Source organism: Lissotriton vulgaris, chromosome 7 (genome assembly GCF_964263255.1).
Source record: "Lissotriton vulgaris chromosome 7, aLisVul1.2, whole genome shotgun sequence".
In the NCBI taxonomy this organism is placed as follows: domain Eukaryota; kingdom Metazoa; phylum Chordata; class Amphibia; order Caudata; family Salamandridae; genus Lissotriton; species Lissotriton vulgaris.
In genome coordinates, this window is record NC_141695.1 from 1,503,785,100 (window position 1) to 1,503,798,988 (window position 13,889).

At 45.1% G+C, this 13,889-nt stretch overlaps 1 protein-coding gene across 1 annotated transcript in view; it reads left to right on the forward strand.

The window, feature by feature from the left end:
* Nucleotides 1–13,889, forward strand: part of PHF20 (PHD finger protein 20) — a 1,006,161-nt gene that overhangs the window by 526,341 nt on the left and 465,931 nt on the right. Inside the window, exon 12 of the mRNA XM_086932347.1 lies at nt 5,361–6,053. Within this exon, the coding sequence (XP_086788473.1) occupies nt 5,361–6,053 (693 nt within the window). The remainder of the gene's footprint in view (nt 1–5,360; nt 6,054–13,889) is intronic.

The window sequence follows — 13,889 nt, forward strand, 5'->3', positions numbered from 1 at the left end:
GCCCGAGAAGAAGAACAGGAGCAACAGCCCCCGGATGCAGGACCAGGAACAACTGCGGAAGCCACAGAAAAGACCAAACAAACACAGCCCCACAAGAGGAACTGAGAACCACCACGTCAACAGCACCAGGGATACTCAGGAGGAGACCCACCCAGGCACTAGCTCCGACCATGCCCAACGACTGAAAACAGACGAGAAGAGGAGCACAGAGTCCCCAAATGGCCGGAACTGACCCAGACACCGGAGGGCAGGACAGAGCACAGTGACATGGAACGCGGAAAACCAGCCACCCAGTGACAACCAATACGCGTAAAATAAGAAGAAATACAAGGCATGACAAGGAACCACCCGAGGAGACGGCCCCAGCAAAGCAGGACTCCAACCCCGGGCCGCAAGAGCAGGCGCCAACAGAAGTAAACCACCTGCAGAGTCAAAGCCCCAACCAAGAGCGAGGCACTGCCACAGAAAAACGAGTGTAGGAGCCGGGAATGGAAACAGCCACCCAGCGACCACAAAAACGTGCAAAGTCTGAATAAAAAAAACAACGTCCGAAAATCAACGGACACAGCAAAAGCGGGACTTGAACCCAGGCCAGCGAGAGCAGTCGGCACCAAAGGCAAAACACTACCCAATGAGCCACAGTACTAAAATTCAGTGTTTCGAAAATTATCCACCCTGGGATACATCTACTGCATTGGCAGGATTCGAACCCTGGCCTGCGAGGGCTGTCCCCACTAAAGGCACAAGACTTACATTTGAGCTATAGCTCCCTGGTCCGTGAGACCCGACAGCGGCAAAATACCACCACTCCATGTCCCAGCAGGGCCCATGACACACAGGCCTCGCCACCGAATCGGAGGACAGAAGAGCGGGGCAACGCCACAGAACGAGAGTAGAAAACTGGGAAAGGAACAATAGTGTAAATCCCAAAAGAAACACAAGAGATCCACAACAAAATAAATAAATATGCGAATATGATCATAATAACATCCAACACAAGTGAATGAAAAACCAGGGATCGAACCAGGGACCACCAGAACCGCAGGCCAACGCTCTCCCAACTGAGCTACCCAGGCCCGCCTGCCGCACCACGTGAGTGAAGCCAGGAAACCGGACCCACCCAATATCGGAGCCCCGGGGGAAGAGCAGAAGGCCACACCCACGGAGGCAGTGCCAGAAAACGCGAGGACAAGCGGCACCCCGCCCCCTAGGAGCACGGACCGTCAGTCCACCTCGCCACCTCGGCGCGGGAAACGGGAAGAAGCGAGACTCACCCCGCCAGCCCCAACGGAGCGAGAGCGCAGGGAGCACCGCCCATGCAAACATGAAACGGTGAGCGTACCAGGGGACCGCAAGAGTAATGGGGGCGCAGCCGCGAAGTCAAGCAACCCCGCCAAGAGCCACACATACACAGGGGCCAAGAGGCAACACCGGGGAGCTGCATCAGAGGGGCAGACAGCGCCGCAGGACAGCATTCCAATATCAGTATAAGTGCTGCCGAAGCGAGCACTGACACGGAATAAACAGGTCACCTACAACCAACAGCACAATTCAGTGAATCCCCAGAAAATTGAAGTACCAAACAGTAGGAGGTAATCTCGAGGGGATAGGCTGACCAACCGGATCCATGGCTGCATGCCCAGCGGGCACTACTGGCTCCCTGCAGCACCGTAATAGTGAGCCAGAACATGGCCACAAACGGAGTAAATGCGAGGCGCGGGGCAAATGGGAGCAAAATAACAGAGCCCCAGACCACACCGCCCGCCCCCCCTATTGACCCCTGGCCCGCTATGGCAGAGCCTAACCAGCTCCAAAGAGACCGGGGGAAGGAAGGGGAGAGGTCCAAAAGCCCCAGAGTCCGCTAGCGCAGGAACACCAACCAAGGACCCAGGCTCCCGCAACAGCAGGAACCATTTACCTGAAGACGCATCTGGAGAGTAATGACGCGCAGAACAAAAAAAACAGGCTGATGGGTTGGGCCGGCCCGCCTCTTGTAGAGGTCAGGTGGTAAAGGGTCGGCCATCTTGGGAAGGGATGGGAGGCTACACTCCTAAATAATAACTGTGGGTCTAGCTAAAATGTTCGTTCTGACCTGCTGACTAGTGTCTTCTATATAGGGTATATAACCTACAACTGGACTCTCATCCGTGCGAGAAGATTCCCATCAGTTACATAAACTGTGCCGCCCTTTTGTCATCATTTGGGTCAGCTACACAGAGCTGGGAGTCCCCGTTGCAGACACAAAAAGATTTTGCTTTGTGTGGTGTCCGGCTAGATGTAAAAGGGGATTCTCTCTGTGTGTGTGGTAACTGAGAAGCAGTGCAAAATTCAAAATAATATGAGTGAAAAAGTGTTCTGTTAAAATTTGGGTAATGGATGCAACTACAACTTTATTCTTCAGCCAACCACTCCCAAATACTAAAAACTAAATTGTGCAAAGAAACAGTAGTTTCTAACAAATATCTACTGTGTAAGATGTTAGGTCGACATGTTTCTGCAGCTTTTTTGATCCAGCTGGTATCTACTGCTTCCTCAGGACCGTGTACTATCTTTGCTACTGCTAACATAAAGTGTATAAAAAGAAAACAAGAGATGTGGTGTAAACATTAGTATTATATCACCTCATCCAGTCCTCTCACTCCTTTGTCCCGGTAGGTCGGTGTTATGTTGGCAGGAGGTAAAACAAGAGGAACAGAAGGCATCCATAGAAAACAGGGAGAGAAACAAACATACAAGAGATAACACAAAACATGTTAGATGTGGTTATCTAGCTTGCGAAGGCTGAGTTATTCAAAGCCCTTCCTAGGTTATTTCTAAAGGAATTGTAATAACCTTATCCACATTTTACAAATCATGCTTTAACTCACCTTTAGTGTGAGAAGCATACTCATCACCTCACCTGGCTACAGCTCAGGATCAGGGAGCACCGCTCTGTTAGTAAGGGGGAATGAAGGAGGAAAAAATATAAGGCTTCACGACTGCTACTACAAGAGATAAAGTATTGAGTTTTGAATAATGTGCTTACGAGAGCACTCTGTCATATAAATGCGTCTTGTCTAATTGTATAGAAATATTGCATCTCTCATTCTTAGACGATAAATCGTGTTGGTTTCAGATTCCTATTTTTACATTTATTTAAGGAAAACTGTCTATTAATTATTCACTGACAAGGGTGAAACCATTTTCGTCACATGTCTATAGGCAGATGTATTCAGATGAAAAGTCACACTTAGTCTAGGGAATAGATCACGTTATATCGAGACAACTTTAACACCCGATAACGTTAAGGTGCCGCTCAGATTCTGTGAGCGTGCACTCTTCTAGTCTAGTTGATGGAAACACATCCACACATACATCACGAACTGGTGATAAGGCACGTCTCCAAAAAAGTGGATTCTAAGCCGAGTGAGGTGACGCGCAAAGGAGCGCCGTCCACACGCCGCCAGATCACGGTAAAACACCCAGCCGAAGGAGTATGTTACCCTGAATGTTATTACGAAGCGCGTGTCAGTTAAAAACACAGCAGTCTCCGTTGCGTACGGTGTGTGCAAAGGGCAAGAAAAAATAAAAGTAGAGGCAGCGCTTACCTATCCGTCGGTACACCAAACCAGCGTCTGAGCTGGTGGGGAGGTACCGTGGCAGGTCCTACAGCCATATTTGTTGTTAGTTAGACGCACATTCATTGGCTTAGCGTGAACTCATCATTGAGCGTCTTCAGAGGTGACGGGAAATGTAGTTCTAGAATAGATTCAAAGACTACGTATTAACACGTTAAAGATGCGCGACTGAAGGGAACTTGCAGAGAATGTATTTTGTTCGTTTTTTATTTTAACGCGCTACAAAGCGGTGCAAAAGGTTTTGTATCAACAAAGGGATTCTGTACAGCATGGAAATAACAAATGAAAAAGACATCCATTTGGTACAATCCACTTGTTTTGACAAAGTCTCGTCATGGGTGTATTGTAATGTAATGTACACATGCTGTCGCAACGATCGTATGTGGCAGCATTGAGGGTATTGTTCTATTGGAGAGTATGCATATTGTTCTTGTGTGAAGCACAGTCTGTCCATGTATTAGATTTAGCATAGTGTTCAAATGATTATGATCAGGCTAGATAGCTGTTGACCAGTAAAAGGATGCTTGCTACAAGTATTTATAAGAATGCACACGTAAAGGAGGCGTCACTGTTATATAGTCTCTATCTCAATTTAGAGATAGGGGCTAACTCATCAATTAACATAGTATCTATCATTTGGATTGGGCTAGATGACCTTAAAAATGTTCATATGGAGTTATATACAGTGATCCACTCAAAGATACACATCTCCCACAGGCATGGGAGGCTAACTTTTTGCTTTGGAGGGTTCTGGTTTGGAGCTGAAGCTCACTATGTAAGTCATGTGGCGAGGAAGACTAACGAGGAGGTAATGCTTGGATGTGAACACTGCAACTGGCTTCACAGTGGGGATTGGGGAAGGCAGTATTCTGCAACCTGTTTAAGTCTGGGTGAGCCTGCTTCCTAGTTCATTTTAATGTTATGAACTAGACTTTGCTTTTGAAGGTGTGGACAGCCTGAGAAAGAAATTGACGTTGGTGCCCATGGCTCCACTTTTCGTTTTCAGAGCTGAAAGACTTAAGTGCGGATCGGCACAACACCAGCTGCTGGTGCGCAGGAGCATTGATCTAAAGAGTCCTAACCCAGTCTGATGCCTGGGAAATATTCGAAAGGGGGAGTAATCTGTGGTTAGGTAGAATATCTACCAGGAAGATCATTACTGGAGGTAAGTAACTTGTTCAATAAGATGAGTGTTTATATCTGGCCCCAAAAACAATAAATGGTCCACCTCTTGTTTTGACCATCCGGCTGCCTCTGCCAATAATTAGTTTATTTCATCAAGTCCTCGGCTTCAACAGCTAGGTGCAAAAAGTGTGAGCTGCAGGCTTTCACAGTTGAAAACTAGTGCATCAAGTACTGCCTTTCCTGCCTCCTGCTCGGCACCCTACAAATGTGATGTTATTCTGTAAAGCTTTTATCGTCGCAAACTCCCTTTGCTGGAGAAATGACATTTTGGGACCTTCATATATTTGCATTCCTTAAGGGGGAAATACATTCGTTTGGTCAGATCTAAGATGGAAAAACATGAAACTGGCCAGCTCCATCACCACTTCCACCTTGACACACCACAAATATGCTGCTATGCTTTGCATTATGGTCCAATGGCGACAATTACTGGCCTTTTTTAAGATGTCCTTAATTCGTAATTCTGGGCAATTTGCATGTGTGCATTTGGTGTGTTTTAACGTCTAGAGCATTTAAGGTTGCATGCAAATCTTATCCCTTTCTTTACTTTTGTTTTAGTTACACAGGAGTGTTTGTGTGATCAGATTTCATCTATGGAAACAAAACCGTTCTTGCACTCTGAGCCAGGTGAACTTACTGGTATAGAAATAAGCAGCACAACCATAAACGCAAATCCTGAAAGCTGTGCACTAGAAGAAAAACCTGAAATAAAAGCACTAGAAGTAAAAACTGATTGCAAAGAAATAGAAGATGAAAACGAATGCCAGTCACTAGAAAAGATAACTGAAAGCAAAGCAATTGAAGATGAAAATGAAAATGAAATTCAGTCACTAGAAAGGAAAACCGAAAGCAAATCAATAGAAGAACAATCTGAAAGTGAAGCATTTGAAGGAAAAACTGAAAATGAAGCTTTAGAGGGGCAATCTGAAAGTGAAGCTCGTGAAGGAACAACTGAAAGTGAAGCATTCGTAGCAAAAACTGAAGGAGAAGACGTAGAAGTAAAAACTGAAGGTGAGGGAGTAGAAGGAAAAACTGAACATTGTGGAGTAGAAGGAAAAACTGAACAATATGGAATAGAAGGAAAAACCCATTGTGAAGCAGTAGAAAGAAAGACAGAATGTGAAGCCGTAGGAGAAAGAACTGGAAGCAAAGCAGTAGAAGAAAAAACAGAAAGTGTTGCAGCTGAAGTAAAAACTGAAAGCAACAACGGTCTTAAACCAACTGATGGGAAAGTGACTATACCTTTGCAAGGTAACTTGGCAATATCATTTGACTTTTAATTTTTGTGATAGAACAGGCTTTCCAACTTTTTCATCTGTGCCGCCTAAGTTAATTTTAATTTATACACACCTGCTTTACATTTATGTTGTATGTATATTGTATACATAATAGCAAGTAGCTTTTTGACAATTTGGTTTCCTTTTAAGTACTTTAGAATAGCACCTACAGTTTGATAGTGTAAGTTGTCAGAGCAAGTGGGGTAACACTGGGTGGTATGAACTTTGTGGATATCTGCAGATTTCGTAAGTTTAAGTCACAGAAATGCATGGAAAATGTGCGATTTAGTCAACGTTTGAGGCTTGCAGGGAATTGTGGGTAGGAAACAGTAGTAGGATCCAAGTGAGTCTCTCCCTCGTGGACTCCACTGGGTGTCTACCTTTCAGAAATGTTTGGGTTTGGTTTCCGTGGGAGGGTGCAGAACTCAGGCACAAATATAGCAGCTACCCCCATTGCCAAATGAGGTCATTTTTGGACAGGTAATATTGATGGTATCCACATTGCGATTTGGGCTCCTTCCTTTCAGAGGCGCTAGGCTCAAACACTCAAGGTACCATTTTTATCTGGAGACTTGGGGAAACGCAGGGTGTTAGGACATTTGTGGCTCCCTGTCGATTCCAGATCTTTCCATAGCACAGATGTGAGAAAAATTTGTTATTAGGCATAGTTTGAAGTTTGCAAGACCTTTTAGTAAAAAATACTTATTAGAACCACACAAGTCAACCTCCCCTGGACAGCCACAGGTGTCCAGTTTTCAGAAATGTCTAGTAGGTTTCCATGGGTGGCTCCCAAACCCAGGCCCAAACATTGCAGCTACCCCTATTGCCAAATCAGGTCGTTTTTTGACTGGAAATGTTGGTGTTTCCACATTGCGATTAGGCCCTTTCCTGTCATGGGCGCTAGGCCCACCCACACAATTGAGGTACCATTTTTATCGGGAGACTTTGGAGAAGGCTGGTTGGTAGGAAATTTGTGGCTCCCGCATACTCCAGAACTTTTCATCACAGAAATGTGAGGAAAATATATTTTGTAGGCAAAGTTTGAGGTTTGCACACCTTTGGAGGTAAAAAATATTTTTTAGAACCACACAAGTCACACACACCGCCCTAGACACCCCCAGGGGTATAGTTTTCAGAAATGTCACGTCATAATCTCTATAAGGTGGAATGGTTCCAGGTGAATGTAGCAGACCACCTTATCTCCTGAAACCACAGAAATTAGATGTTTCAGGTATACTGAAGGTGTCCCTGTTGTCTCCTAGGCCCAGGGTATAGATACATTGATCAGAAGGATCCTTTTTATTGGTAAGGAAATGCTTACATTCGAAACAAGATTCTTAATACCAAATAAGATCATTTGTGTTTTACAAATGCAATTTATTTATTTAACAAGGTTGATAATAGTGTTTGCTGCGATCACCAGACAGAGTAAGCTTGCATATATTATTTAGGCAATGAAAACTGTGTAACAAAAAAAAGCTTTGACCATATTGGGGAATTTCTCCCTATCTATTTGTACCCTAGGCCCCTTTGATCACTAGGGTAGGCAATTGGGCTTTCTAATTCCATTCTCTACTATTAGGCCTGTTTTGTATCGTCTATCATCTGCCGTTATAAAAGGCTGTTGCCATTTTTGACTCGTTGGCAGTGACGTAATCCATACCTCTTGCAAAGTTCTGCCAGGCCCGGGATTCATGCCAGCATCTTTCAGCACTTCAGGAATGTGACGGGAAGGCTTACACTGCTCTGATCCGAGCTAAGTGCTTATCTCCAGCTCTCCTGCAAAGGGAGGACTCAGGTACTCTCATCCTGGTCAAGCAAATTCCCTGTGCCTGAGTTTCTCAGTCTCACACCTTTGCTCGGATTGATTGAGTGGTGGATAGGGCCTAAAAATCTGCAGCTCCCCGCATTGTAAAAAAACATGGATTCTTCTGAATACAATACAATGTCTCTAGGACAGGTTTTGGGGTATATTGTGTTGCTGGTGCTAGGCCTAGCTAGACAAGTGAGGTACCATTTTTGTTTGGAGATGTGTGAGAACCGAGCAGTAGAGTATTAGTTATTAACAATTCGATTTCTATGCATTTTTGCCTTCCAAATATAAACCTCTGTGCTAGAAAGAAGAGCTTTTGCAAAATGTTACCCAAAAATTCTGAGATGTACAAATAACCACTGCTCGAATCTCAGTATATGGTTTACTTTTTAAAGTGGCAGTTGTGACAAGTTGCAGATATACATATTGTCACAAATGTTTTTCAATACTTTTTTATTTCAACAGTTAGTCTGAGAATCCGTGGAGGGATCTTCACAAATTACCCCTTGCTACATTAAAAATGTTGTCTACTTTTAAGAAGTGTATAGCTTTCCGGTATCACCCAAGTGTTTCACAATAGTTTGGGAGCACAAAAATGTGGAAAATTTGCTGCTAATTAGAAAAATACGAAAATTGTGGTCAACAAAAAAAAAAAATTTGATACAACTTTGCATGTTCTTGAAAGCTAGGAAGATTGTGATTTTAGCACAGCAAACCTTTTAGTTGATTTCAGTTTTAGGAAAAAAATACTTTTTTGAGAAGCATTCTTTCCAAAAAACAAAGCTATATTTTGGCTATTTTTCTTCCCCTTCAGGGTCATCCACACTCCCTTAATACCTTTAGAATCCCCATTATGTTGGAAAAGAAAAAAGAATTCTAATTTGGCATGGACACCTTTTGTGAAATAAATGTTATGAGTAAGTGTGAAGTTCCCCAAATAGCCAAAAAGGTCTCCGCACCCGGGTTAATATTGAACTTAGTTTAAAGGAGACTAGCCTACAAACAAACGTCATTTCACAGCTGCTGCAAATGCATCTGCGGCAGCCAATTTTGAAGTTTTTTTTTTAAAATGATACAATTGGTGTTCAAAGATGGCCATTATACCTACAAATGTACCTATGACATCAATCTTGAATGCATTTGTAATATTTTACCAAACTCATTCAAAGGTGATTGCTGTGTGAGTACCCATCCTTAGCGGTCATCCTTGCATGAGTTTAAAACAATACTGTCTGATTTATAGGTGCACACCATGCTTGCTTTTGGGCACTCATCATACAATATGCAAAAAAAGTATTTCTATATTCAATCCTGCAGATAACAGGCTGGGTTCCCAGTTTTAAAACAACATTTGCAATGCAATACTGAAAGTTAATATTGCAACACCAATATGTCAAGCTTTCAGTATTGCGAGACCTATTGCATTGCAAATGCTGTTGGCACAAAATTCAATTAATCTGTTACCAGTAACATGCTTATACTTTCCCTCTAAAAACTAGAGACACCATCTTGATGGAGGTGGCTTGAGTCAAAGCAGCCCTGCTGCGAGCTCAGAATCCTCCAATCATTCGCATTCCGACACGAGATAAAAAATGCTGGAACACCGTTATTTCATCTGCCATGACTTCAAGTCAGCATGGTTGGTTTTAGTGCCCTCGTGCTTTAAGGGGTTATCCTCACGACCTGGAAAAAGAGCTAAAAAAGAAAAAGAAAAAGGTGCACGTGTTACCATTGATTAAATCTTCAAACACCAACAAGCTTCAGCTATTTTTGTTTCTATTTAAAATGTACCTTTCTCCCTGGGTTTGCGTTTCATGCTATATATATTTTTGATTTACTGGTGTATCTCTTCAACCTCTCCCTTGGACTTTTCTTCTGTTTTCTTTTTCTTTTCTGTTTGTTGGAAGTAGAGCTTACTCATATGTCGTAAATGTTGTAAATATGAAATGTAATGTCACACTTGTGATTTTATTTTGTGTAATATATCGTTGTATTGTTTTGTGATCCCGAAAAAAGAAATTAGAATGTTCATGAAAATAATATGAACCCTTTATAAATTAGACCCAAAAATACAAAAAAGTAAATAAAAATGTATTTGTTTTATAATCACCAATCAATCATAACATTTGTAAAGCGCACTACATACCCGTGAGGGTCTCAAGGCGCTTTTTTTGGGGGGGTGGAGGGGGGGGAGATGCTGCTACTGTTCGAAGAGCTATGTCTTGAGGAGTCTCCTGAAGGTGAGAAGGTCTTCGGTCTGCCGTAGGCGGATGGGGGCAGGGTGTTCCGTGTCATGGTGGCGAGGTGGGAGAATGATCGGCCGCTGGGGGTCACTCTTCGGATGCGGGGGATGGTAGCGAGGGCGTGGTCTCAGGAGTGGAGCTGGCAGGCTGGGATGTAGAGGCTGAGTCTGTTAAGGTACGCTGGTCCGGTGTCGTGGAGTGCCTTGTGTGCGTGGGTGAGGAGCTTGAAGGTTATCCTCCTGTTGATGGGGAGCCAGTGCAGCTCTTTTAGGTGGGGTGTGATGTGGCTGCGGTGGGGGATGTCCAGGATCAGGCGAGCGGGGACGTTCTGCGAAGCATGCGGAGGGTGTTGAAGCAGGAGCAGGAGGAGGAGACGGTGTTGATCTGCTTTGTCATGAAGAGTGTGGCGTCGAGGATGACCCCTAGGTTTCGTGCGTGGTTGGTGGGTGTAGGGGGTGCTCCTAGTGCCGTCGGCCACCAGGAGTCGTCCCAGGCCGAGGGGGTGGAGCCGAGGATGAGGACCTCCGTCTTGTCAGAGTTCAGCTTCAGTCGGCTGTTCCTCATCCAGTCGGCGACAGCTTTCATTCGTTCGTGGAGGTTGGTTTTGGCCGTGTGGGCGTCCTTGGTGAGCAAGAGGATCAGCTGGGTGTCTTCGGCGTAGGAGATGATGTTTAGGTTGTGCTGTCTGGTCTGGCGACGTGGGCGAGTGGTGCCATGTAGACGTTGAACAACGTTGGGCTGAGAGATGAGGCCTTGGGGTATGCTACAGATCTCTGTGGCTTTGGAGCGGAAGGGGGGGGGGGGGGGGGGAGGCGGATGCTCTGGGTTCTCCCTGAGAGGAAGGAGGTGGTCCAGTCCAGGGCCTTCTCTTGGATTCCGGCATCGTGGAGGCGTGCTCTTAGTGTGTGGTGGCAGACTGTGTCGAAAGCGGCTGACAGGTCCAGGAGGATGAGGGCCGCAGTTTCTCCGTTGTCGCGCATGAAACGGATGTCGTCGGTGGTGGCGTTGAGGGCAGCTTCGGTGCTGTGGTTGCTGCGGAACCCTGACTGGGATGGGTCCAGTATGTTCTCTTCGAGGAAGCTGGTCAGTTGTTTGTTGACGACCTTTTTGATGACCTTAGCAGGGAGATGGGTCTGAAGTTCTTGCGGTCCTTGGGGTCAGCCTTGGGTTTCTTTAGTAAGGCGTTGATCTCTGCGTGCTTCCAGCTCTCCGGGAAGGTCGCTGTCTCGAAGAAGATGTTGATGGATTTCCGGCGGTGGGGTGCGTTAGTGCTGCTGGCTTTGTTGAAAATGTGGTGTGGGCAGGGTTCTTCCGGGGATCCGGAGTGGACGGTGTTGATGATCTTGATGGTGTCGTCGTTGATGTTGGTCCAGGCGGTTGGTGCGGGTGGTGGTAGTGGGAACGGGGTGTCGGCTGTTGCCGGGGTGGTGACGGCGTCGAAGCTGTTGTGGATGTCTGCGATCTTGCGATGGAAGAAGGTGGCCAGCGAGTTGCACAGGTCTTGTGACGGTGGGATGTCGTTGGGATTGGAGAGTTCCTGAAGAGCTCTTTGCTGTTGTTTTCTAGGCGGTCTGTGAAGGCGGTCCTTTTGGCGGATCTGATGAGTTTGTGGTGTCTGCGGGTGGCGTTCCTGCCAAATGAAGTGGCATTGAGCACAGCATCTCAACACCACTTTAGAATGACTAGTGTGACAGGAGGTTATAAGAAGATCCTTGTAAATGTTGTCCCCGTTGCCAATATCAAGTTCCCTTTTAAATGAGCAACTGATTTGTTGCAAAAATGTTTTTGCACTGAAGGGATTGGAGTTAGGTGCATTCTGCTGTCATACAGCACAAAGATTCTATTAAGTCCCCAACAGGCGCAGTTGCTGAAGACCTGGAAAGATCCCCCATCCAGTAGCCCGGAATCCAGCAGGAGTGGAGTCAGATAACTCTATCTCCAGCAAACTCGGTCTCTGGAGGCCAAGATTCTCCAGCATCTACAGTGAAGCCTGACACCTAGGCAGACAAAGACCACACCTTGGATTTCAGGCATCAGCACCAAGGACGTGTCCCAACATCCATTTCCTTGAAAGGACACTGCCCTCATCCTCTCAATGGATCTGGCCTCATAAATGTCTCAAATCTAAATAAGGAACTTAACTGAAAAGTATGCCATGCTTAGTATGGAAACTTCCTTGAAAAGAGTTACCTAATAATTCGAAACAGATTGTAGTGCCTGACTTTGCTTCACAACAAAAACAATCCTCGACTTATGAGTAGTCTGGGTTCCGAGATAAGAGCCCATCCATTTGCCCCAAGGCCATCCGTAAAACCCTCAAGGTTTTCAATTCCTTCCGTTGATACAGACTCCAGACATGGGCAGAAAGAATGTGAGGCCCATGGCATGTCACAAGAGGATGTATGCCAACATGTCATCTACATATACCCGGAAACAGGCCATAATGTTGTCCATGCAGTGATGAGGGCCGCATAACAACATAACAGCCCAATATAGGAGGAAGACGATGATTTTAGCATTGAGAAACTTTCGAAAACTGATCTAATAAATACTCCAGACCACGTTAGTGTTCCATAGTCTTTTTTAAGGAGCCTCTTGAAACAAGGCCAGTTAAACCACTGGGAGAGGAAAACAATTCGAACCTGCCCAACAGGAGCATTTGTTTCTTTGGGAACAAGGGACGCCCAGATTCCCACGTGGTGTACACAACCAGAAAGTGTTCATTTAGGGCACTGGTGATAAAACACCCCCTGGTAACACCCCCTGGTAAGAAGACCAAGAAGCTAGACTAGGCGTTTGAAACTAATGCCGTGCTAAATCCAAATATGCCAAAATCAGCAATGCCAAAGGAAAAGGCTACTTGACCTAAAAACAGTGACTTCCTATACAGTCCCCTGGTTTTGTAACACCTGTCGGGGTCAGCATTACTTCAGAAAATTAGTGTTGTCCACCACTGCCCACGATGAATTGCATTTGTTTTATTTATTTATTTATTTTACTCTTCCCCTCCTACTCACCCACCACGTTCATTCAAACTCAACAAGTTTGGCAAAGTCAAAATGCTGTTCCTAAAAGACTCTTATGAGAAAGTTCCCATGCACCAGCAGAACATAGGGTATTCCCCCCCCCCCCCATCATTTTCCTGAAAAGACATACATTGTGTCCAACGACTCTGCTTCAAAATGAGAAGTCTACATTATGCCATCCGCTGCTACAGTGGACCCCAAGGACGCCAACATCCCCTTCTAGTACATCCAGCCCATTACAAGTACCTATGGTGGTGGTAAGTGGAACATATTACCAATTTCAAGTCCTTCCTTTTGGAAGGACTTTAAAGCTCCTCATGTGTTCACATGTGTAGCAGTAGTGCTGGTACATTTGAGTTAGAAAAATTACGTATTCAATACTTAAAGGGAATAAGTCCTTCCCAGTGCCATGCTCCTAGCAACAAACAGTCTTTCTCCATCATTTTGTTACCTGCAATGTCAGAAACTACCACTTGTCTCTCCATGTGATGCAGACGTTCTGTCTGGCAGGCAATGTCTATCCCTGCAGGGAGCGAGTAATGGAGTTCAACTGTTACTTCCTTTTTACCTGAAGTGGCCTCTTCTAATCAAATTGATAATGAAAAAGTTTGAAATACTTTAAGGTTGGCCCACAGGCAGTGGCAGCTATCCTAAACCATAGTGCAGCCACCAATTCAGTCCTTTTTTATGGCTACTTCTAATTACAGATTCAGCCCCTTAGAATATCT